Source organism: Schistocerca nitens, chromosome 7, assembly GCF_023898315.1.
Source record: "Schistocerca nitens isolate TAMUIC-IGC-003100 chromosome 7, iqSchNite1.1, whole genome shotgun sequence".
NCBI classification, from domain to species: Eukaryota; Metazoa; Arthropoda; class Insecta; order Orthoptera; family Acrididae; genus Schistocerca; species Schistocerca nitens.
Window position 1 is genome coordinate 634461403 of NC_064620.1, and position 26720 is coordinate 634488122.

Below are 26720 nucleotides of genomic sequence, written 5' to 3' on the forward strand. Positions count from 1 at the left end.
GCTCATGTTGAATTATATTTTTTAATTTCGAGATTGATATGTGCGTTTATCTTTTTCCACAAGCTTTGCCAAAACATTTGAAATAAAAAGACAAGTGATGTCAACACTTCTGTAACCAGAAACTTGCTGCTGTTTATTATCTCTAAATTGTGATGTATTATACTGTAGATTCGGTCGTGCTTAATTAGCGAACTGTATTGGCGTTTTGTCTTTTGAGAGCGATTTCTGACAGTCAGAATGAGGAGCCCTCTGCCGTTCCTCAGGATCCTTTTCAACTTTGTACATCACTGTCTTTCACTGCTAGACGACGCTTGGCGAATACCAGTAGTCCGTTCCCTGGTTACCCACAAGGTAAGAATCAGCGGGAAGGGAGGATTTTCCTACTTATCAATGGTTCAAATGGCTCTGAGCACTATGGGACTCAACTGCTGTGGTCATCAGTCCCCTAGAACTTAGAACTACTTAAACCTAACTAACCTAAGGACATCACACACAGCCATGCCCGAGGCAGGATTCGAACCTGCGACCGTAGCAGTCGCACGGTTCCGGACTGCGCGCCTAGAACCGCGAGACCACCGCGGCCGGCTCCCTACTTATCGTCGCTAGAATGGTTCGCCCCATTGAGGGCCTTTTTTCTGTTATATTACATGCAGTGTTGCAGACTCCATTATTCTACAAGTCACTAAGATGAGTAAACCTTTTTAACTCATTTGTGTTGACTTTTTACTAATTTACTAGAGTATTGTAGAACCTTCGCTCTCCTTTCTTTTTACCTGACCCTGGGGCATAGCTGCGTAGTGGTGGAAGGGAGAATCCGCGTTAGAGGTGTAGTGCACCAGAAGCCGTTTCACCAACTCACAAACTCATCCTACCGAGACAACAGTGGCAACTCGGCGTCCACAGCAATAGCGACGAGGCCTTTACAAAAAAGGTTCACATAAAGAGGTGACTTGGCGTCACTCAAGTGGCTTCGAGGGCAATTGACGCTTTCAGCAACCACCCACGCGCAAAGGAACCGAGTTGTGTGAAGACTGATCGAGATGCTAATTAGCAGGTCCACCTCGGCAAAGATCGGGAAAGCTACAGATATCATGATATCATATTTCAGAGAATTACAGATACCACACAGGCAATGGACCACCGTCGCCATACCAAAAACGCCCAGGTTCCATTCCAGGGGTAAGTGACAATGTTCTTGGACGAAGTCCGTATTCGACTGCAATATTTGAAAATACACGTACTAATAGTGGACGTGTGGATCTCGGTGGTTTTCCTAGAAATAGAATCAAAAATTTAAAAAAATTAATCAACATATATGGTGTGCAGAAACGGTCTCAGTCCTGGCCTGGGCTAACGTTTAAATATCGAGTAATGTTGCGAAATAATACTTGTCGTACTACACTGAAGCGCCAAAGAAACTGCTAGACGCATGCGCATTGAAATATGCACACTGAGGTATGTAAAGAGGCGGAATACACCGCTGTGGTCGGCAACGCCTATATAAGACAAGTGTCTGCCGCAGTTGGATCGGTTACTGCTGCTAGAACGACAGGTTACCAAGATTTAAGTGAGTCTGAACGTCGTGTTATTGTAGGCGAACGAGCGATGGGTCACTGCATTCAGAAGTACCGAAGAAGTGAGGATTTTCGCGCACTGTGAATAAAGAAATCCGGTAAACCATCAAATCTCCCGGCATCGCTGCGGCCGGAAAAAGATCCTGCAAGAACGGGACCAACGACGACTGAAGAGAATTCTTCAACTTGCCAGAAGTGCAACCCCTCCCCAAATTGCTGTAGATTTAAACGCTGGGCCATCAACAAGTGTCTGCGTGCAAACGATTCAAAGAAACATCGTCGATATGGGCTTATGGAGCCGAAGGTCCAGTCGTGTACCCTTGGTGACAGCACGACAAAAAGCTTTACGCCTCCCATGGGCCCGTCGACACCGACATTGGATGGTCTTAATGGTTCAAATGGCTCTGAGCACTATGGGACGTAACTTCTGAGGTCATCAGTCCCCTAAAACTCAGAACTAGTTAAACCTAACTAACCTAAGGACACGACACACATCCATGCCAGAGGCTGGATTCGAACCTGCGGCCGTAGCGGTCGCGCGGTTCCAGACTAAAGCGCCTAGAACCGGTCGGCCACTCCGGCCGGCCCCGACATTGGACTGTTGATGACTAGAAACATGTTGCCTGGTTGTACGAGTCTCACTTGAAATTGTATAGAGCGGATGGACGTGTACGGGTACGGAGTCAACGTCACGAAGCCACGGACGGTGCATGTCAGCAGGGGCTTCTCAAGCTGGTGGAGGCTCTATAACGGTGTGTGTCGTACGCAACTGGAGTGATATGGCACCCGTTGTACGTCTAGATAGCGACTCTGACAGGTGACACGTACGTAAGCATCTTATCTAATCACCCGCATCCATTCATATACTTTGTGTATTCCGACGGATTGGGAAATTTCAGCAGGACAATGCGACACCCCACACGTAGAGAATTGCTACAGAGTGGCTCCAGGAACCCTCTTCTGAGTTAGTTCCGCTGACCACCAGAGCCCCTAGAAATCTCTGGGACGCCTCGCAACGTGCTGTTCAGAAGAGATCTCCACCCCCTCTTACGGATTAACCGACAGCCCTGCAGGATTCGTGTGTCAGCAGGGCTTGAGACATTAGTCGAGTTCGTGCCTCGTCGTGTCGCGGCACTCGTGTGTACTGTCGGGGGCCCTACACGTTATAAGGCCGGTGTACCAGTTTCTTAGGCTCTTCATTGTAGGTGCTGTAGTAGTGGATACTTGTTACGAACTTGTGAGACATTCTGAGGGACGTAAACTGTTTTATTTATTGGAAAGTCACCCAGCCGGACTGAGGCCGTTTCACTGCGGACTGCCGTAGCGGGTAGATACGTTCGGCAGGGACAGCTGTGAGTACTGACCGTGACGTTGACGACGGCCTCCGCGGCGGCGAGCCCGGCGCGCGCCAGCACGCGCAGGCTGTAGCGCGCCACGCGTTCGCGGTCCAGCGGGCCGCGCGTGCTCAGCACGCCCGACGCCGCGTCCACGGCGAAGCTGCCCTCGGGGTCGCCCGCCACGACGGCGTACGTCACGGCGGCGGCGCCGGCCTGGTGGGCGCGCGCCACGCGCACGCGGCCCACGACGCGGCCGCCCGCCGCCGGCGCCGCCGCCTCCGAGCCGTCGTCCTCGGCGACCTCGAAGTGGTAGCCGGCGGCCGAGTCGAACTCGAGGGCGGCGAGGCGTGCGAGCGACACCAGCTCCACCGTGGCGTCCGGGTCTGCGCGCCGGCCGCCGCCGTCGCGCGCCGACACGCGCAGCCGCCACACCGGGCCGCCGCCCCCGGCGTCGTCGCCACCCCCGGCGTCCTCCGGCGCCGGCAGCGGCGCGCGCAGCGTGACGGCTCCAGAGCGCGGCTCGACGGCGAACAGCGCGGCGTCGCCCGCCTCCAGCGCGAAGCGCAGTTCGGCGTTGGCGCCCTCGTCGCGGTCGCTCGCCGACACCTGCAACCCCACGGCCGATGCAGCGTCCGCGCGCCACTGCGACTTCGGAAAACAGTTGACACATACAGAAGGCGCTACACCGTCAACTCCTCAAAAAGACGTGTAAGCGGACGGACGGATGGACATGGTGGTACGGGCGCACGGCGGTAAGGTCCTTAGCGCCAGTGCAAAAACAGATTAGGACGACTAAAATTCCCCGTAGAGAAAGATAAAGCGGCAAGTAATATACCTGTAACAAAGGGTGGAAGACTGTGCGCAGACCCACACCGGAGCAGGGAATGAAGCGTGGCGTCAGTAGTAAAACATTAACGACACAGGAAGGAAGTGGTAGAAGGAGCTAAAACAATAGAGCAAATGGAAGTGGCCGGTTGGCCGCAAGCAGAAAAAGGAGGAGCCAGCCACTCTGAAACACACTAAAAGCTCCAGCCTATAACTTTACACCAGAGTCCAGAGACGTCGCAAAACTTTAAAACCCTAGTAACACTCATCTCGTCATCGGCTAAATAGAGGGCAGATCCCACCAATTTTTGCTGCTGCCCTTGCATCACGGTGTAAGATTCACTCTTTTAAAATGTGACGGATAGAGACGTGTACAGCACAAGCGTCACAAAACGGGTGACCCTCCCGCCGTAATACAAAGCTATGTGTGGGAGGACAGTGCCCAGTTCTAACAAGAGTGAGTGCCACTTCATCCCGCCTGAGCACCTGGTAGGAGGAGCGCCACGGCCGGATTCTTGGCTTCACCAGCCATTCCTGCTCCCTCAACTGCACGCACTTCCCGTGTGCGACTGAAACGACAGAGTGCATGGGAGTAGGACGTGCGCTACCTCCTACCCTACGCAGGTCTCCTTTGCAGCCCGATCGGCCTGTTCACGTGCAAGCGACAGCACTCTTCTCCTCGACAGTCGATAGCACTGCAACAAAGCAGCTACGGAAGCCAAGAGAGCCTTCACCACAGATTTAAGTCGAGTCGAAACCTGCTTGACAAAAGTGAGGTGAACGAAGTGAAACTGATCGAGGGAGAGCTGCTTCTTTTTACACATTCATCTTAGCAGCCGTCACTGGACGTCAGTTCTGTGTAGTGTGTTACGTCTCGTATAGTGTCAACGAGTTACAACAGTACGATAATGAACTACAATGTCCACTATGGCCGGGACTCGAAATGGTAATCATTACACCATCGCAGCACTATAGTCGGTACTGCTGCACGATCTACCCAAGTCGAGTGCACTCCTCCAACACAAACTTCAATTCATATCTTCAGCCTATTGTCGCAAATTTTTATTCATTTCTTCTGCTTCCATCATTATCGTAGATAAACATTAGACTTAAATTTCTCGTGGAAGATTTAGTTATAAGATGTTAAAGCAGTGTACGATGTGCTTACGTTTTTGCGCAAAAACAGCGAAGCATGTTTGACTTATTACAGTGACTGTACCGTATTTACAAATGGTGGCTCGATGTCGCTAAAAACCAGTTCTACTCGAGTATGTCGATGTGGCTTTTACGCATAAATTGACTTCCGGTTCTCTTTCTCTGTATGTTTGGTGCGCTTTCTGTGGCAAGATACATCTGGCTTATTGTTTTCTGCTCTGAACATGGTCGTCATAGACCTAAATTAATTACCCGTTGTAAAATATTCTAGCCCGTAACTGAAATAAACTTGAGACACCTTTCCTGGACTTCTGTGGGTTACTACCGTCACTATGTCGGAAATGGTCAATGCGAGGAACGTTCAATGAATTTGAAAATAAAATTTGCCTTCGGATCTGAGTAAAAAACCAAACAAGTTTTGGTCTTACGTAAATTTACTCGGTCGCTGGACCAACGAAGGGTAACAATCGACAGCAAAAATGCCCAGGTCATTCCAGTTTTCAAGAATGGTCGACAGATACATGCATCTGAATGCGTGCGTCCAACTATACTCCTGCATTTCTCACGTCCATCTGTTCTAGATTTATCGAGCATACTCTGTGCTCTGTTCGTCCATGAAATTCAGGTTCCCGCGACCATCGCCGAACAGGTTGATGGCATGTTTTTGATTTCAGAGAGCCATTAACAACGGTCCGCACTGTAGTTTAGTGAACAAAATATGAGCTTACCTAGAGTCGGGGCATATCTGATAGCATGCAGGTCTCACTTGGATACAGAAACCACAAAACAGAATCGACAGACATACACGTAATGCAGGACTATCCTAAGGGGGTGTGGCAGGGTTTTACTGTTTAACAACGCGGATATCGCCGCAAATTCCATGAGATTGTTCGCAGACGACGTGCTCTATGTAACAAGGTAACAACGCCACAAAACTAGCGAAATGCACCGACATCAGCAGTGGACTGGTCATTGGCAGCTCACACTGAACGTAAACAACTGCAGCGTGTGAAACATCCTGGCTCATTTAAACTGTGTGCCGGACCTAGACTGGAGTCTCGCTGCTGCACAGTGAAAATTTCAATCTCGAGACATCCCCTAGGCTGGGACTAAGCCATGTCTCTGCAATATCCCTTCTTTCGGGAGTCCTAGTCTTTCAAGTTTTGCATTAGAGCTTCTGTGAAGTTTGGAAGGTAGGAGATGCTATGAGGAGAGGTCGTGAGTTGTGGTTCGGTAGCTCACTTCACCGAGGAAGTCAAAAGACCCCTCATCTTCTCGGTCTGGCACACATTTTTAATCTGTCACGAAGTTTCATATCAGCGTACACTCCGCTACAGTGTGGAAATTTCATCCTGGAACTGTAACGTATTACATAGAAATAGGCAAAGAGGTCCAAAATAGTTCTGTAGGGAGCACATTATGCTCATGTGGGGGCGATCTAGATGGTTGTAAAACAATAAACTTGTAGCCAAGATCGCAGGAATTCTTTTTATTCCATGATTACCGGTTTCGGCGAAACTAAAGCCGCCATGATCGGATCTAGGGAGGACAGAAAACACTAATAAAAATGGGCTCGGAATCCGCTTATATAACATGTATATATATATATATATATATATATATATATATATATATATATATATATATATATATATATATATATATATAACATATAAATTTTTGTACATCCCTTAGGACACATACAGGTCACAACATCAAGGCAAACAATTGTGATATTAACAGTTGCCTATAACACGCAGACCTTACAAAATTGTCGTAAGTAGCACATAGGCGTCCAAGAGAGATGACATTATAAATATTACGTGTCTTCATCACACACAAGCTTGACATTCTAGAAAACATTCAAATTTATTGAAACAAAAAAATATACCCTAACTTATTGCTTAATGATCAACTCGAATCTGCAGACCATAATTTCTTTAGTATTTTTGACGAGACACCAAATATTTGACATCAAGGCAGGATTCAACATAAAACAAGTTTGTTACTAAAAAAAGGGACACAGTGCATATCGTCGACATTTGCAGTGTTCAGTAGATATTTTCTGTGCAGTACAGATACAAACACGATTGAGGATAACGAAATCAAATGACTGAAATAACTCAAAAAAATACCGTGAACAATCTCAAACATTTTTCAATGGATCTTCCGCCTTCCCCGAGTTATAAATATACATCAGAGCAGCTTATTTGCCTCGTCTGTCGCAAGCCAGCCATAACGCTACGTAAAAGTCAACGTAAAGGACCTGTGAGATCAGTGCGCGTCTTTTGAACAAGTCCGACGGGAGAGCTGTTTATTGAAACTTCCTGGCAGATTAAAATTGTGTACCGGACCGAGACTCCAACTCGGGACCTTTGCCTTTCGCGGACAAGTGCTCTACCAACTGAGCTACCCAAGCACGACTCGCGCCTCGTCCTCACAGCTCTAATTCCGCCAGTACCTCGTCTCTTCTAGCTTCTGTGAAGTTTGGAAGGTAGGAGACGAGGCCTGGGATTGAAAGACTACTCCCTCCCTCCCTCCCAGGTGCTCCTGTTCCTATTGGCCATCTAGGTTGGTGGCGCAGCGATCGAAGCTCTGGACTCACGGTAGCAAGAAAGCATGTTCAGCTATCCAGATTTGAGGTGTTCGTACTTTGCCTCATTCGCTTCAGAGCAGTGATGGTCAAACAGCGGCCCCCAGACCGCATGCGGCTCGGCTCAGCTATTCCCGCGGCCCGCGGTTCTCAGCCGTACTTTATAACACGTGTAATATGCTTCTAGCAACTAACAACACAATCCAAAAAACATCCATTAACGTTAACACTGTCTTAAGAGTGTATTTTTCTTGCTCAGTAACAAACAAAAATACTTGCAGAGACACTACCATTTTGAGACGTGCTTAATATCAATTGACGTTGATGAATTCGGCCACGAGCTGAACAATGTTTACCGCTTACGTCAAGGCCAGCGAGGTACGCAGTGCGGCCACTGACGTGTTAAGTGAAGGGAGAGGGGCAGTACTGCACTGTACTGTATTGTTTGTCTTCCAGTGACAACTTACGAGCGCGCGCAACTAGCACGGATCATTCGCCGTGATATAAATGTCAAACGGAAGCAACACGGGTTCGTGAATGCACATTATAAAGACGCTCGGCTTCAAACGCGGTACAAGACTGTAGCAAGAAATATGAAATCAAATTAAGATCGTTATAACACGATGCATTGAGAAAATAAAAATGACATTCAAAATATTCAGTAACCATTTGTGAACGTGCCTCATTTTGCAATACTGCTATGAACTCATATAACATAATAATTTGTGTAGGTTACCAATCAATAGTACGTGCGGTAAAATAACAGTTACTTATTTTTTGGCCTGAACTGCGCTGGTGCCTGCCGAGAAGTGACCGCATTAGTTCCAACACACAGCGCTGTTGTCGCCAGTGAGACAGACGAAGCTTTTTCGATATTTTTTAGTAAAAACTTGTTTGTTTTTGAGTCGTTTGATGTGAGACAAGCCGCTCATATTGTTCTTGTAACCTCACTTGTACGAAGAGTAATAACTTTTTACAGTATCAGTGTTGAAACAACGTCCTTTGGCCTAGAAATGTAGGTCTTTCATTTGGATAGTTCCTTCTTAGGGTCACTTATGCTGACACGGCGTCCGAACAGGAAAAAGTGACCACACACACATTCGTCGGGAGAAGTGGCCCAGGTGTCACTCGAATAAGAATGAATTACTTTCAAAAAACATACAGAATACAACAGATAAAACTGACTTCCAAACACATTTATATACCAAGCTATCGTATGCCATTTTATCTCTTCGTGACAATTTTCAATTAATAAGGATACATTACTGAAAGACGTCTCGGTTGTGCTATATTTGGTCTGATACAAAAGTCCGATAGAAAACGGTCTTCTGCAGGCGCTTCGTATTGTTTCAGATAATATGGCTGAAGATACCTAGAAAATGTGACAGGAAATCAGAAAAAAAACAAGAAAGGGGTACTGCTGCAATGGCTTTGGCCACAGTGCTCACATTAGGTACGCAAAGTTGATCACTATGTAAGTCTTCAGAAATGATACATGTAGTTCCAATACATAATTTTATTTTTTTACTTTAAAATATTTGGTGTAATACCTTATCATATGCAGGTACAAAACATGTTAGTGGTGAGCTACTATAACTAACCACGGTTTGGTGGAAATACACTCCTGGAAATGGAAAAAAGAACACATTGACACCGGTGTGTCAGACCCACCATACTTGCTCCGGACACTGCGAGAGGGCTGTATAAGCAATGATCACACGCACGGCACAGCGGACACACCAGGAACCGCGGTGTTGGCCGTCGAATGGCGCTAGCTGCGCAGCATTTGTGCACCGCCGCCGTCAGTGTCAGCCAGTTTGCCGTGGCATACGGAGCTCCATCGCAGTCTTTAACACTGGTAGCATGCCGCGACAGCGTGGACGTGAACCGTATGTGCAGTTGACGGACTTTGAGCGAGGGCGTATAGTGGGCATGCGGGAGGCCGGGTGGACGTACCGCCGAATTGCTCAACACGTGGGGCGTGAGGTCTCCACAGTACATCGATGTTGTCGCCAGTGGTCGGCGGAAGGTGCACGTGCCCGTCGACCTGGGACCGGACCGCAGCGACGCACGGATGCACGCCAAGACCGTAGGATCCTACGCAGTGCCGTAGGGGACCGCACCGCCACTTCCCAGCAAATTAGGGACGCTGTTGCTCCTGGGGTATCGGCGAGGACCATTCGCAACCGTCTCCATGAAGCTGGGCTACGGTCCCGCACACCGTTAGGCCGTCTTCCGCTCACGCCCCAACATCGTGCAGCCCGCCTCCAGTGGTGTCGCGACAGGCGTGAATGGAGGGACGAATGGAGACGTGTCGTCTTCAGCGATGAGAGTCGCTTCTGCCTTGGTGCCAATGATGGTCGGATGCGTGTTTGGCGCCGTGCAGGTGAGCGCCACAATCAGGACTGCATACGACCGAGGCACACAGGGCCAACACCCGGCATCATGGTGTGGGGAGCGATCTCCTACACTGGCCGTACACCACTGGTGATCGTCGAGGGGACACTGAATAGTGCACGGTACATCCAAACCGTCATCGAACCCATCGTTCTACCATTCCTAGACCGGCAAGGGAACTTGCTGTTCCAACAGGACAATGCACGTCCGCATGTATCCCGTGCCACCCAACGTGCTCTAGAAGGTGTAAGTCAACTACCCTGGCCAGCAAGATCTCCGGATCTGTCCCCCATTGAGCATGTTTGGGACTGGATGAAGCGTCGTCTCACGCGGTCTGCACGTCCAGCACGAACGCTGGTCCAACTGAGGCGCCAGGTGGAAATGGCATGGCAAGCCGTTCCACAGGACTACATCCAGCATCTCTACGATCGTCTCCATGGGAGAATAGCAGCCTGCATTGCTGCGAAAGGTGGATATACACTGTACTAGTGCCGACATTGTGCATGCTCTGTTGCCTGTGTCTATATGCCTGTGGTTCTGTCAGTGTGATCATGCGATGTATCTGACCCCAGGAATGTGTCAATAAAGTTTCCCCTTCCTGGGATAATGAATTCACGGTGTTCTTATTTCAATTTCCAGGAGTGTAGAATTTCTCTACGGGCCGCCACAGCACTGCCTCCCCCCGCCCTCCCCCCCACAATCCCTCCCCAACCACCTCCCCCCCCCCCCCCCATGCGTCTCGAGGTGCCGCCCGACTTCGTAAATATTGGCTCTCACATAAAGAGAGTTTGGCGACCACTGCTTTAGACGAAAGCCTAGCTGCTTTTGGGAAAGGACACATGGTTGTTCTGTCGGAATTCGCGCTCGGTCCATAATGGCCTCGTTATCAAGTGAAGGTTGATCCCTTTCTTATCACAACCACATACAGTAAATTATATGAACCATGTCACCTCACTGAGTTTTATGTAATAAACTGATTGTAAGTTTATTATTGAAATGCTTTTGTTTGATTACCATTATCTTACTTATTACTTTTCGTTCGTCATGTACAAGTACTACTTCATTTAGTTCTCTTGGTATTCAGCTATTGTTCATTTAATTAAATGATATACACACATGTATATCACAATTAAATGATAATACCGTGACTCAATTTGATTTTGAAGAACCCACAAAATTTAAGAGAATTTGCGGAAATCACTGCACTTGTCTCTGAAGGTCTCGCCGGTTAGCTGCAACTCTGCTAAATGATATATGATCTCCTGAACCTGTATATTGCATTTACTCTCACACAGAGAATCTTCGGAGCCTGTACACTATTAGTGCAATTACAGCACTCGTCGACTCATGTATGTCCTAACGAGATACGTAGATTTCCACAGCAATCCAACGGGTTATTAATTCTCCCGATGAAGTGACGTGCTTGTAGAGTAACCAGTGAACATCCACATATCAATGTACGAAAATCCTATGACAATACTCAACATACACACTCAGATCAGTAACTTATAGACAAATAAAAAAATGAGGACTACTGAAGAACGGGATAAAACCCGGTCGGCTTTGACCAATGACGACAAAATTTGTCAGAGATGATTTATTACACTGATTTGACAGCAAAGACAAGTGTTCATAAACAAAGGAATGCGAGAGAGAAAACAAATGGTAAACGCATATAACGTCCATTAATATTTCGAACATAATGTTAAGGATATCCCTTGTTTGAGTCCTAGGACTTCTGTAAAACAATAAAGAAAAAAAGGGGGGATAGAAATAACGGTAGCATGGAATACCTCAGTTGATATAGTACGTAAAGAAATATGAATGTTTTAGTTGGACCACTTCTTTCGCTTTGTGATAGATGGCGCTGTAATAGTCACAAACATATGACTCTCAATTTTAGACGAACAGTTGGTAACAGGTAGGTTTTTTTAAATTAAAATACAGAACGTAGGTACTTTTGAACATTTTATTTCGGTTGTTCCAATGTGATACATACACCTTTGTGAACTTATCATTTCTGAGAACGAATGCTGTTACAGCGTGATTACCTGTAAATACCACATTAATGCAATAAATGCTCAAAATGATGTCCGTCAACCTCAGTGCATTTGGCAATACGTGTAACGGCATTCCTCTCAACAGCGAGTGGTTCGCCTTCCGTAATGTTTGCACATGCATTGCAAATGCGCTGACGCATGTTGTCAGACGTTGTCGGTGGATCACGATAGCAAATATCCTTCAACTTTCCCCACAGAAAGAAATCCGGGGACGTCAGATCCGGTGAACGTGCTTCGACGACCAATCCACCTGTCATGAAATATGCTATTCAATACCGCTTCAACCGCACGCGAGCTATGTGCCGGACATCCATCATGTTGGAAGTACATCACCATTCTGTCATGCAGTGAAACATCTTGTAGTAACATCGGTAGAACATTACGTTGGAAATCAGCATACATTGCACTATTTAGATTGCCATCGATAAAATGGGGGCCAATTATCCTTCCTCCCATAATGCCGCACCATACATTAACCCACCAAGGTCGCTGATGTGCCACTTGTCGCAGCCATCGTGGATTTTCCGTTGCTCAATAGTGCATATTATGCCGGTTTACGTCACTGCTGTTGGTGAATGACGCTTCGTCGCTAAACAGAACGTGTGCAAAAAATCTGTCATCGTCACGTAATTTCTCTTGTGCCCAGTGGAAGAACTGTACATGACGTACAAAGTCGTCGCCATGCAAATCCTGGTGCATAGAAATATGGTACGGGTGCAATCGATGTTGATGTAGCATTCTCAACGCCGACGTATTTGAGATTCCCGATTCTCGCGCAGTTTGTCTGCTACTGATGTACGGATTAGCCGCGACAGCAGCTAAAACACCTACTTGGGCATCATCATTTTTTGCAGGTCGTAGTTGACGTTTCACATGTGGCTGAACATTTACTGTTTCCTTAAATAACGTAGCCGCGCGGGATTAGTCGAGCGGTCAGAGGAACTGCAGTCATGGCCTTTGCGGCTGATCCCGGCGGAGGTTCGAGTCCTCCCTTGGGCATGGGTGTGTATGTGTATGTCCTTAGGATAATTTAGGTTAATCAGTGTGTAAGCTTAGGGACTGATGACTGAGCAGTTAAGTCCCATAAGATTTCACACACATTTTTTTTTTAAATAACGTAACTATCCGGCGAACGGTCCGGACACTTGGATGTTGTCGTCCAGGATACCGAGCAGCATACGTAGCACACGCCCGTTGGACATTTTGATCACAATAGCCATACATCAACACGATATCGACCTTTTCCGCAATTGGTAAACGGTCCATTTTAACAGAGGTAATGTATAACGAAGCAAAAACCGTCCACACTGGCGGAATGTTACGTGACACCATGTACTTATACGTTTGTGACTATTACAGCGCCCTCTATCACAAAGCGAAAAAAGTGGTCCAACTAAAACATTCATATTTCTTTACTTACTACACGAATGTGTAATAAAAAATGGGGGTTCCTGTTTTTAAAAAAAACCGCAGTTGATATCCGCTTGACCTATGGCAGCGCCATCTACCGGGCCAACTATAGCGCCATCTCGTTTCTCCCTTCAAGCTAGACGAATTTCGTTCTTTGTAGTTTTTTCGTTTGATGCTTATTTCAAATGGTTCAAATGGCTCTGAGCACTATGGGACTCAACTGCCGTGGTCATCAGTCCCCTAGAACTTAGAACTACTTAAAACTAACTAACCTAAGGACATCACACACATCCATGCCCGAGGCAGGATTCGAACCTGCGACCGTATCAGTCGCACGGTTCCGGACTGCGCGCCAAGAACCGCGAGACCACCGCGGCCGGCATGCTTATTTCGTGAGATATTTGGCCTGGTCACTATCAATGGATCACCCTGTATATATATCTCGACCTTCAGTAGATCTGTATAGGTTAACTGCAGTATGGGATACAAATTATCGTACGTCAATTTCTTCGTTGTCATTAGCATTAGTATCCTATTCTTCAGCTGACCTGTATACATCAACTGAACTAAGGGATGCAAATTTTACGTATGTCGGTCCTTTCGCTGTCAGTAGTGCTGATATAGACAGGAAAAAATCGTAGTGATACTAGTACTAGGAATGGGAAAAAGAGCAATAACTGCAAAATTTGTTTTCCGTACTGCAGCCGAACCCATATCTAACGCAGAACAATATACGGTAATATGACAAAGAAATACTTCAAAATTGACAAATTCAGTACACCATAAAAATAAAAAACTAAACTTAGCATACGCAAACTCCTCCGTAAAAAACCAAAAGCTTGGCTTAAAGGACGCCAAGAAAAATCACATACACAAGGAACACAAATTCACGAAAAAACAACACATACATACAAAAATATAAACCAAGAAGTTCACATCAACGAAATGAAGAGAAATAATAAAAAAATCCACAGAAGAAAATTACCTAAAATAAGAAAAATGAACAACGATGGATCAACCACAAAAAATCCAAATCAATATTTAACCATCCCGATCAAACCTACTTTTGCCCTTAATCATCAGTTACGCACCCCACCCGCCACATCAACCTGAAATCAACAAACAAATTTTGGACTATACATTTGCCTAACACTTTAAAGGAAACACTTGATCAGGCAGTATGTATCGGGAAGACTAAGCCTCCATGAATATTCGTCTAAATCGCTCTGCAGTATCAAAATGCATCGTTTCTCCCTGCCTAAAACAGATTTTATGGCTGACCTATAACCTTCTATACTAATAGTACAAAACCCAGTTGATGGAGATCTAAACGCAACATTATGATTGACGACAAGCTGCTGAAAATCCCTATTCCCCAAATCCCTGTATGAAGAAAAACCATGAGAAATAACTACAGAACCCTCTGCAACATGATCTACAATAATTTCACCAACACTTTAAAACTACTTTAAAACTACATCATCACATTCTGGACCTGAAGTTAGAACTCCTCAGACCTGTAATCCCACCGCAGGTTCCACCCTGTTGTACTTTCTTTCGCCAAAATGAGACTCAACGACTTCAACTATAACACCCGCCTCCCATCCCCCCCCCCCCCCCAAAGGCCGCCAACACTTAATATATTCCTCACAAACTTCCCTACAAAACGGACAACACTATAAAACGGTATTCTCACTCACATGCATGCACACACAGCCACACAGGATACCTCGAACACCAACAATATGTAATTCCTATTATATCCCTCAAGGCCAGCTTCGATTTCTCAAACCATGTTCCTCGTCTAATTGAGAGCCATAGTCGATCCTTGCTACACTCCATGCGAATAAATCGTGAGTACGACGAACAGAACACATATCAGGCGCATATGTTCGCCGCACTCACGACGACGAACGTAATCAGCAAGCAGACCAGACATTTGCAAAAATCGAATTGTTGCCATCATATCTGCGCCCAAATCGTGCTTTAAGTCTTCCATATTCATGGGAATTCATGGGAATCCATACATATATACGAAAACGAAAAACTCAAAATTCTTCTAAATGAAAAACTATTCTTCCAAATTATCTCAGAGTCACTAAGAATGAAATTAAGTACTGAATGAATTGGAAAGAACCAATTATTTAAATCAATGCAAACGAAAAAATCTTCCGCAATGTCTAGCTCTGTCTTTTAAAAGCACATTCATTTATGTCAATTTACAATGATGCCGCTTATTCACAACAGACAACCGATTTATTATCTATGGCTGGAAAGTAAAGAAATTAATATCTATGAGTAACCTATGACGTGATTGGCCAAAGCCCACTCGTTGCATCCCGTATTTCCGTTCCCGCATTTGGAAGCGCAAGGAGATGGAAGTAGTACGATACGCAACTTACTTCCCAGTCTTAACAACCATTCAGTTTAAACCAGTATTTAATTGATTATGAATTGTATTTCCACTCTTGCACCAAGCGTCAATTTCAGCATAATTTAGTTGTGAGTTGGAACAGACATCTCCTTTAATCTTTTAAACAGTTACTAGCTCCATTTATGTCTAAATAACGCATCTTATTAAATGTAGCTTGGTCGTTAGGCGTCAGACTGCATATCGAAAGGTGCAATCCTCACTCTGCCTCAAAACTTTGATTCGTACATTTTAAAACTGTCGAAGAGCATCATAGTCCCGAGTCCACCAGGTCTCCCAGTAACTGGATTTAAGGACGTGCGAAGGCAACGAATGCTGTCTAATAAAGAACAGTAGTTCAGAGTAACCTCTGGTTTGGTGGTAGATTTACAGTTTAATTACTGAGCCAAGATACAGGTGCTTCGCTCAGGAGTGAAGCGTTCTACAACAGCCCGTCTCACCAAAGCTGTCTTAACCTGAGTACCTTTGCAAAATGTTTCGTATTTCACTTAATACGCCTTCTCAAACGTAACAAACGTCTAATCTGTAATAAAATGTGCATGTCCCTTTTTAAAATGATCAGACGTAATCCCGTAAGACGTTATGTGTCTCTTAGCATATCGCATATCTGCAATTTATAGAGGAGACTAATTATTTTGAAGTCAATACATGTTCCATGAGGTTACTTTATATTAGTTACTGGCCCATCTTCACACGGGTAGCATAAAGTATCTTTGGCCAGACGACTTGTTAGGTGTAGCGTATTCTGTTTGCGCGTCACTGCGTAGAGTTATGAATAAATTTGAAAAAACAACTTTAAGTAAGTGAACATCATCACTTACGCAGTGTAAGCAGCGTCCGGCAGGAAAGTTGTCTGCAAGCATGAATGTTATGCGTTCCATATGGAATGGGTGTCTGGAGTGACATCTCATGGCAATAACGGGAACACATCCTGATGTAAATAAGAGAGATGTTTACGACCAATATAAATATTGTTAAGTGTGTCGGTGAACTAAAGAGCTGCCGACCCAGCCAGCTACGTCACAAGGCGCTTCTACAGGCCGTTTCACAGCGTAGTACCGGCCCTGCCGCGGCGCGCACTTTAAATCTGTGGCGACGCCGTGTACTGATACGTACCGGTTGCGTTTATTTTTAGACAAATACGTTAAGATCATAAGGAACACAAAAGACGATAGCTTCTTCCGAAACACAACATTAAAGAGTAAATAATATTAACATAAGAACGGAAGTCAGGAATCTACTACAAACATAGAATCGACTGTCTGTTCATGTGAATGTATGTTCCTCTATTGCTATTCGTAAGACGAACCCCATAAATGCAAGCAATCTGTAGAATTTAAGGATTATTCTTACTTTGTGTTTCTACTAAAAGGCAGAAGTTTTCTTTGAAGGGCTGCATTGAAACTTTAACACTTCTTACAACACGAAGATTGTAAAAAAGTTCCAAGAATTTATAATTTTGTTTGTTATATTAGTCCGATTCGCACTACTTTTTGTCAATGTCTTCGAAAACATGTCTGAAAAGTATGTGTACAATGTTATGCATATTGGGTATTTACTCTTTTGTCAGCTGTCAAAAAGGTTACATGTGTTTTGGTAGCATCGACGATTATTTGTCCTGTAAAAAAACAGATTAGAGAATCTGTACTAAATTTTTTTATAAGAATGGAATAAAGTGTATGAAAATTTTTGGAAATGTTAAGTATTACTTTTGGTGAGTCTGTTATGAGTAAACCAAAGGCATACAAGTGGCATAAACATTTCAAAGTAGGCCTTAAAGGACAGCGGTTTTACAAGCGTGGATGAGATTAAAAATGCACAGTTAACAGACCTATAAACTATCCCGAGGAAACAGTTCCCAAAGTGTTTCGGGAATTAGAAGAAGCACTGGAATAATTGTATAGTATGTAATGGGGAATATTTTGAAGGGGACAAGATTGCTGTAGATTAACAAACAATGTTCTAAAAAAAAAAAAATTAATGTGTGAACGCACCTCGTATGTCAAACCTCGTATTAGATGTCCTGAATCGGTGAACATGTTTCGAAGGAAATTTCAGCAGTATTTAAGGCAGCTAATGCGCACATGTTATAAGCAATATGTCTTAGAATGTGGTGAGTAGTAACCGAGATAGAGATTTAGTGACAGAATACGTTCAAATGCTGCTGTTCCACGAGCATCAAAGGTTTTACGTGATTGTGAAACTGTCTATAACGATGGGTTTCCTCCCAAAATTATTAGTTTTCTTTTGCGACGATTCCTGTAAACGACGCAGCTTATTTTCGCGTTCCTTCCTTATGCGTCCTATTGTGGCGAGGCTGACCCTTGCATAAAATTGCAGCCGTTTGATTTGGACTGGCAATATTAGCAAACAGTTCTTTTTGTGTCGCCTCTTTAACACACATTGTAATAACTTTAGAGACGAACGAAAGCTCGTTACTGCGCAGATACCTCCTCTTCTTCGTATTCTGCACATATTCTTGCAATGCTGGGCGATTATCCATCACTTCTGGATAGCGAAGTATATCAGTGACTGACAGTGGCAGCACGCCGACCTACGCCGCTAGACAGGTAAGGAGAGGGCAACTGACTTTGGGTGCCTCTGTGGGCCGGTGGCAGGGTTCTTCCGGGAAAGGCCGCTTCCCCCACCAAAAGCGCTGCTCGCTCTTGAGTTTACAGACAGACTATATCAGAGACTGGCTACGTGGCACAAATAAAAGAGAAATCACGCTTGATGTACATATTTAACTCGTGTTATAGCAGTCCTGTTGTGAAGCTTAGTACGCACTGTGATGCATTGTTGAGCGTCATTGCCGAAATTCTTTTTTCGTGGACTCTTTATCGCTGTGGCACGCAACAGTCGTGTCCACATATATGTTTTACTCAGGGAAGACAGAAAGCTAATAGCTGAGTCATCTGCTGCGCTGCTGAAAGATTGTGGTGTAGGTAAAATTGCTGAAATTGCTTTTTCGGAAGACGTTTTAGTTATAGCAAAAAAAAAAAAAACACCGCATATTTTAGATTCGCATTTTTTTCGCTATGTAACTGTTCTTAAGCGTTTGCAAGGAAACTATTGGTTCTTTCAAATTCTAAACCACGCATCACAGCCCGATGATGAGTTGGTCCTGCTGTTCGAAGAATTTGCAGTGAATAAAGTGTGGAATTACGATTGATGATCTGAGGGAAGCAAAAACTGGCAGTCTGGAATTGTCGTCATATTTCGCAATGCGTATTTCCACATCATTGAGAGGTGAATGCTAGTTTTAAAGGCAGAGTGAAAAATAGTGACGCTGCTGGAATACGATCCCACGACCTGTTGGTGTCGATAAAGCCGCTCTATTGTTAAGAGCACCACACCAATCGCAGACTGCAGTCCACTTGCTGTGTTCCCTAAACTCAGCTGCTCTCTCGAGTTATGGCGGCTGTTTGCTAGGTAGCAATGACATTGTTTTATACAGCTTAAGCTCATCACAAGTCCGAGAATTTGTACGAAATATTTATAAATTAATCCCTGTGAATCAATGTGTCTATTGGTCAAACTTGGGTCAAAATCCCTATATTTCATAAGCCTGCATATACAGGTGGACATGAGCAAACGACTATTCAATAGGGATCAATATTTCTAAATGTGGAATCTTTCAGTCCTAATTGTTTGGTAAAACTATCTCCCTTCTACATAACAAACGCAATGACACTGATGCACTTTCTAGCTCACATCCCGTACTGAAGGAAGTTAGGAGGTTTAACATGCCGACGACGACAGGAGATCTCGCACAGACTGCCCGTCCCGTTCCTGCGATAAAGATAATTACTTCTCGAAGGTTGTCTAATGGATTTAAATGATTCAATGTTAATAAAAAAGATGAAAACTTACCACTTAATCTACACGAAGCACTTACACCTTACGCTTAAGAAAACAGAATACTTACTTTGTCCCCTTTAATTAATATAATTATGATATTGGTTTAAAACTGTTTGATCTACAGGGATGAAATAAGGAAAGAGATATCCTCCGCAGTTCGAAATTTCGTATAATGCTCCTGTGTCTACTTCAAGTATCCTTGTTAGGGACAGACTTTTCGAAACATATATCAGGATTAAACTGTTCTTAGCTTGATGTTGCTTAAGTAAAATTACTACACCGCTATAACAAAGTACGTTGGACAATGACGATTTTCTAGAATGGACTATCAAGTATCCAACGAGTTTTCTAGTCAATGTTGTTCCAGTGATCAATGGCACGTTAACATCTGCCGTTTCCCATTTCATTAGCGAAAGCGTTCCACCATTTGGTTAGTATTGGAACAGCGATTGACGAATATTTTCCCAAGCAGCAGCAAGCACCCCATGAGACGGTAGGTAGCCACAAACCAGTGTCTTCCGTGTAAGGTAACAGTCAGTAATGCTAACTAAACAATTACCGTCTGAACAGACCGCCTTGGCTTAGCACCGGAACAGCTGAGGCGGGAACAGATTACCGGACTGCTGCTGGTCACCCTGTACGCTAATTTCTCAGAGCAAACAGAATAACACGCCATCATTCCCGGCTGGTCCTGATTCTATCACACGTTGGTATCTCCGACGATGTAGAACACTTTCTTTCCTAGTTGCTCCCGTTGCTGCAGCGTGTTGATATATCAAGACTGTAGAACACGCTTTCTTAATCGGCTACTCGTGTCCGTACTGCATGTTGACATCTCAGAGATAGCAACATCCTTAACGAACTGGAGCACAATTAACTTTCACCTGAAAGCAGTGTTCTCCCTATGGACGCGGTAGCCGTGAAATATTTCTTTTAGGAAGAGAAAAAAACGCATCACGTACTATGTGCTAGAACACTCCGGACAGAATCCCTTTTTTCTGAAATTTCAAAGCCACCACGTATTTCTGCTCATTGCGAAACATGAATGTATCAGTCGAAGATGCATGGAGAGCTGCATCAAACAAGTCTCTGGACTTAAGGCCACAACAACAACAACAACAACAACAACACTCGAAGATAATTATTCTGGGAAGAACAGGCTCTAGAGGCGAACCTACACTCGATCATTTAAGTAATTTAAACGATATCTGAATTTTCTTTCCCACAAAAGGTTAAAAAATTGGATAAATATACCAGCAATAAAATTATAACTGATTAAGCTAGTGCAAGACACATGTGTCTAAACAAAATGTTATACACAGCATTAGACTGCTACCCGCAGTAGGATAAAAGTCAGTTGTGAGATTTAAATGAGCTCGGGGCGCCGCACAACGCTGCTTCCCACTGCCCACTGAATAGCAAAACCATAAGGAGAAAGTCTACCAAAATACGGAAGAAAAATTGATATACATTAACGTCTGTGAAAAATGTAAGAGCCTTAAGAGAGTAACACTGTAGAGAAGGACGTACACGCAGGCACGAAGTACGCAGCCTGTTTTTATTTCATTTATTTATTTATTGTGACTTTTGGCCTGAAGGCCATATTCATCTCTCCTAAGTACGTTTTGGTGCTACCTTGACAGCTCGACACGTAGGGCGACGTAAGCAACTGTGGTTTTTTGAGAGAATCGGAGACTCAGTCGTAAGGAACAATGAAGGAAGTGACACGATATGCTCGACACCAACATACAGGCACTTTCTGTACATCCTGCAGTTTATGAATGTGGTTTACACAGGATTTTAGTGCAAACCGCTATGTATAAAGGACAATGTCCAGCCTCCCTCCTCCCTCCCTCGCTCATTCACTCACAGACTCATCATCGACCTGCCCAAACCGCTACGAACGGAAACTTGAAATTTGGAGAGGGCACGGATTTTATACTGTAGGCATCGTTTAAGAGGGGGTTCTTCAAAATTCCACTCCTAAGGAGGTGAAATAGGGATGAAAAGTTTTACGAACTTATTTCATTATGAAAGGACTTTCAAAGGTAAGTCTGTGAAAATTTGTATTTGTCTTTTCTGTTGGAAGTAAAAAAAAAAAAAATGCGTTTCATTGTTTTTGGAAATTCAACCACTAAGGAGGTGAAATACGGGATGAAAATTTTTAAGAAAATATTTATTTACATTAAAAGAAAATAAAAGCTAAATATATGAAAATTAGTATTTCAATTCTCGGTAATATATAAAGAAATATATGTTATGGGATGTAAGTTTCAATGGAAATATATCCACAAGAACTCAAAAGAAATGATGGACGTAAACTTTGGCTGCTTGAATCGCTTTTTGGTTAGAACTACATCGGAAAAGACCATGCTTCTGTGGCCTCAATTAGCGTAAAAATTTTAGAACATGTTACAATTTGTAAAGAACACAGATTTTGGATTAAAAAAACAAAAGAATCTATATAGACCGTACAGTCTACGCGAGCGACGCAGCGGACGGGCGCTAATCTAGTAAGGCGATAAATAAGACGTAAGAGAAGACAAACTAAATGTGTGCTGAGAATTATTGCCAATTCCAAAAATAGTAGTTTCTGAGGAGTAAAAACACATTGAAAGCTCTGCTTTTTATGTATGAAGTGAAAAAAATGTATTTATTTTAATATTTAGGATAGATATTTCGATGTGTGAAATCGCATTGAGATCTCTGTAACATTGCAGAATACGGCTTCTTCCCTGACTGTTGCTGCTCCGACCTCGCGTTGATGTCTCCGTATGCACCATCGCTACTGCGTCGTCAAACAAAACACGATTTAACACACAGATCGGTAGTGATTATAGAAAATAAAAAACATCAAAACGAGGTATCTCACAGCGAAAGGCTCTGAACTACTTCGCCGAGGTCATGTGCAGACAAAAAGACGATGCCGCGAGACTGCATTTCATTTTACACCTGATAAAATAGGATTTTGTCAACCACGTTGTCCCACTGAAAGGAGGCTATAAGATGAACGTCAAAAGAAAAGCAGAACAAAGGTATGGAATGTAATCGAATTACATCAGGCGATGCTGAGAGGTTTAGATTAGGAAGACACTGAAAGTAACAAGTGAGTTTTGCTATTTGGACATTAAAGTAACCGATTAAGCCAAAGTAGAGAGGATATAAAATGTAGAATGTCAGTTGCAGGAAAATAGTTTCTGATAGGGGAAATTTGTTAACCTCGATTATAAATTTAAGAGTCAAGAAATCTTTTCTGAAGTCATTTCTCTGGAGTGTAACCTGTTACGGAGAGGAAACCTGGAGGATACAAAGTTTAGACAAGAAGGGAATAAAAGCTTAGGAAATGCGGTGCTACAGAAGAATGCTGAAGATTAGGTGGCTTGATCACCAAGCTAATGAGGAGGTACTGAACAGAATTGGGAAGAAAAGAAATTAGTGGCACTACTTCGCCAAAAGAAGCAATCCGTTGTTAGTACATTTACTGAGCATCAACGATAGTAAATTTTGTAACGGAGGGAAGAGTGGGTGGCTAAAATTGCAGAGGAAGACCAAGGGATGAATACAGTACGAAGGTTCAAATTGCTGTAGGTTGCAGAAGTTATTCGGAGATGAACTGTGCGCACAGTGAGTAAATCCTTTTCCGACCAGTGTGCACCAAGTGAATGCTCCAGATCCTTTTGAATCAGACTATACCGTCACACACCGTTCTTAGCAGATAACACGAGTATATGAACACAGAAAGCGTAGCAAAACTTCCAGCACGCGCAAATTACGGCCTATATGAGGATTATGGAGCGACGTAGATATTTCTCATCACTGATTCCTTGACTAAAAACAGTTTTTCCAAATGCTTTAAGTTGTCCCAAAATATGATAACGTAGGCCATAATAGATCCAAAGTAAGCAAAATAAACAAGCTACCACGTTTTCGTGCAAGTAACAACTGAGAATATTCTCATAGCGAAAACCGGCAGCAGTTCAGTTTTTGAAAAAGATCTTGAATGTGATATTTGAAAGAAAGTTACCCAGCGCTCCGTAAAGAGATACGAAAGCCAAGACTACTAAATGAATCATCACGCTTGGCACAGATAGCTAGTTCAGTTAAATGAGACATATCCATATAAAGGATTCTTTGGAGTTTATTCTCAGATAATCATGCTCTGAGAAGCTACGTATATGTATCAGCAGTTCACCCTCTTTGCTTCTAACTGCCCCATGTTTTGAGAAGCCTTCTCTGGATTTTTTATCATACTATTGTGATTAAGCAAGGAGACGTCGTAATATATCTGACAATAAATAAAATTTTAGTGCTGCTACAAATATTTCGTCCAGTATTTTCTTCATACTGGACACAGGGTATGCGCCCCTCTCATTAATAATTTGAATAAATCGCAGGTCCGATTGCGAGAGTATACTTTGTATCACATCACTGTAACTTGAATTCAGACCAACCCATTGGAAGTACGTTAATTGCTTATAAACTTATCCATGTGCCTCTCCCGAGTCTCATTAACCTGTAGCCCAGTGCAGAGAGACGTACTGGCGCCGCCAGCTTCGTCTTAAGCTCCACACGGTCTTGCCGTACAGTCCTGCCATGATACCGGAACAGCGGTAAAAAGTTAACATTTCTGGTCTAAGCCTGAGGGCCAGTCGAGGCCAAGGCTGTGCCCTGTCACTATCCCGACATCTGGAGTATGATCTGTAACGTACCAAATACTTGCTGTGGTACCATCATTACAATCTACGTGAGTAACAGGGTTACTGGCACCGTACCAGTGGCTGCCCCGTATCAGACGTGTGGCCTGTGCCTGCAGCACGCCATTCTAGTCTGTCACGTATGTGGCAGCACATTTGTCCGCACAGTTTGATATAACCTGGCATTTCCTATCGTCCTTTGTAGTCGTTGTTGCCAGAAAAATTACATCCTACAGTTCTACGATTGCTAAAAAAATACTAGAACGCGATCATAAAAGCAAAAGACTAGAGTGACGGAGCAGAGTAACAGGACAGCAAAATCAGAGCCGGTGAAATATTTATTCCGGTTAGGCTGCAGAACTGGTTAGGATGTGTCGTTCCTTAGCTGTAACGGAATGCCACTTCAGCTCGATGGAAGTCCCTACTGAAAAAAATATGAGTTGTTTGGTGCTACGCAGGGACAAGCGCCACGCTTTGCACTCCGTGGAATCTGCCGTCGCACTCAGCACTCGATGAAGGCAATGGGGATAGTTTGCCTGTAGCTTCAGCTGGCGCCCTAGTTTCAAAGGAAAAATAGACGGTATCATATTTTTTAAAAAATATACGCAAGCTGTTATGCAATGTGACGTTCAAACTACTGTTGACGAGGCGCATCCAATTGTCCGACAAAGCTCGCCACTCATTGTTTCGTTAGATAGGCATTCGCTAGCTAATCGAGCCAAAAAAAGTATGCAATTGGAAACTGGTATGCCTCGTGGATTCCATTGGAGAATTACATCCTCTTAACCTCTGCTTCCAAGGAAATATAGTGGATATTCTGAAAGCACAACCTAAGGTCTTCGAAAACAGGAGTATCATAACGTTAGGGCTGAAATATGGATGGTTCGATATTCCCAGAGTTGACAGTTATCACCGCAAGCAATGAAAAATACTGATTCACAGAGTAATTATCTCTGCACTTATCATTTATATCTTCTACGCGTACACTAATAATAAGAGCCGGCCGGAGTGGCCGAGCGGTTCTAGGCGCTGCAGTCTGGAACCGCGCGACCGCTACGGTCGCAGGTTCGAATCCTGCCTCGGGCATGGATGTGTGTGATGTCCTTAGGTTAGTTAGGTTTAAGTAGTTCTAAGTTCTAGGGGACTGATGACCACAGCAGTTAAGTCCCATAGTGCTCAGAGCCATTTGAACCATTTTTGAATAATAAGACAGTAAGACCGTCGTATCTGTTTGTTTCAACATGCTGATCTCCAAAACTACTAAATGAATTTTCATGGGGTTTTCAGAGTTAACTTCAGCTTAGCTTGGAGCAACGTGCAGGCTTTATTTCATGAAAATCCGATCGCAGTAAAAAAAAATATAGTAATTTAAAGTTTTAGGAGTTTGCTCAGCTCAGTAGTTCGGATGTGCAGTGGACCAAAGAACGAATAGATGACGGTATTAGTATCGTAGAACACCAAAGAACCAGTAGATGGCGCTGTTAGCTTTTTCATTTTTGTTCATTTATTTATTTGTACTTCTGTGACAAATGTACTATCGGAAGTTTATGTCAATGGCAGAATTAAGTACAGCAAACTAATCTTATCTTTGGGAATCCAAAATAACTCGAGTTCACTTGGCTAGGGTGTATGGATTTACTGATTTCGCTTTGCGCATTGACAGTTTAATGAAATTACTTTGCTACTTTCGATACATTTCATTTATATTTTACTTCTTGGCTAGGAGAAACAAATTTATTGAGACGATCATCGTATAAGGATTCTGTTTTTACGGACTAAGGGACGGAACCGTAAAGAGCGATAGTATGCAAAGGCCCTTCTTTCAGTTCCTTTGCGAAGCACGGGCGTATAGCTAGTAAGCAATATATTCCGTTAGCGACGTTTTTCCTTATTTGGAAAGTCTTGGAGTAAATGTCTGAGTTTTGAGACAATTTTTAGTGACTAAAGGAATATCTTCGCGTTATGAAATTAGAGCCAAAGGTAAACTTTTACGACTTGACAAAACCAACACACACAAATTGGATTTGGTAAAACTTGCAATATTTCGCTGGAAGGTTTTTACGCACTATTGTAGGAACAAGCCTTAAGAACATTGATCCATCCACAAACCAGAGGTAGGAAAATGGATGTTTAGCTATGACAACAATGAAAACAGAATTGAGGAATCAAACTACCTTTGAGCGCGACTTGCTGTTGCTAATACGAGAAAGATAGTAAGAAATACTCAGTACCAACAGCGTCATTGACTCATTATTTGTTGTTTACGATATTTGAGAATATCACTTGTTTTAGAGTTACCCAAATATCGTGTTTGGAAATTTTTCAAAATAGTAGTGTAGAAAGAGTCAGATAGGTGCAATGCTGATATTGCCTGAGAGCTGAC

General features: G+C 43.7%; 1 protein-coding gene across 1 annotated transcript in view; it reads right to left on the minus strand.

Moving 5' to 3' along the window:
* LOC126195804 (cadherin-related tumor suppressor-like) overlaps nt 1-26720 on the minus strand; it is a 206818-nt gene that overhangs the window by 34149 nt on the left and 145949 nt on the right. Inside the window, exon 7 of the mRNA XM_049934439.1 lies at nt 2939-3517. Within this exon, the coding sequence (XP_049790396.1) occupies nt 2939-3517 (579 nt within the window). The remainder of the gene's footprint in view (nt 1-2938; nt 3518-26720) is intronic.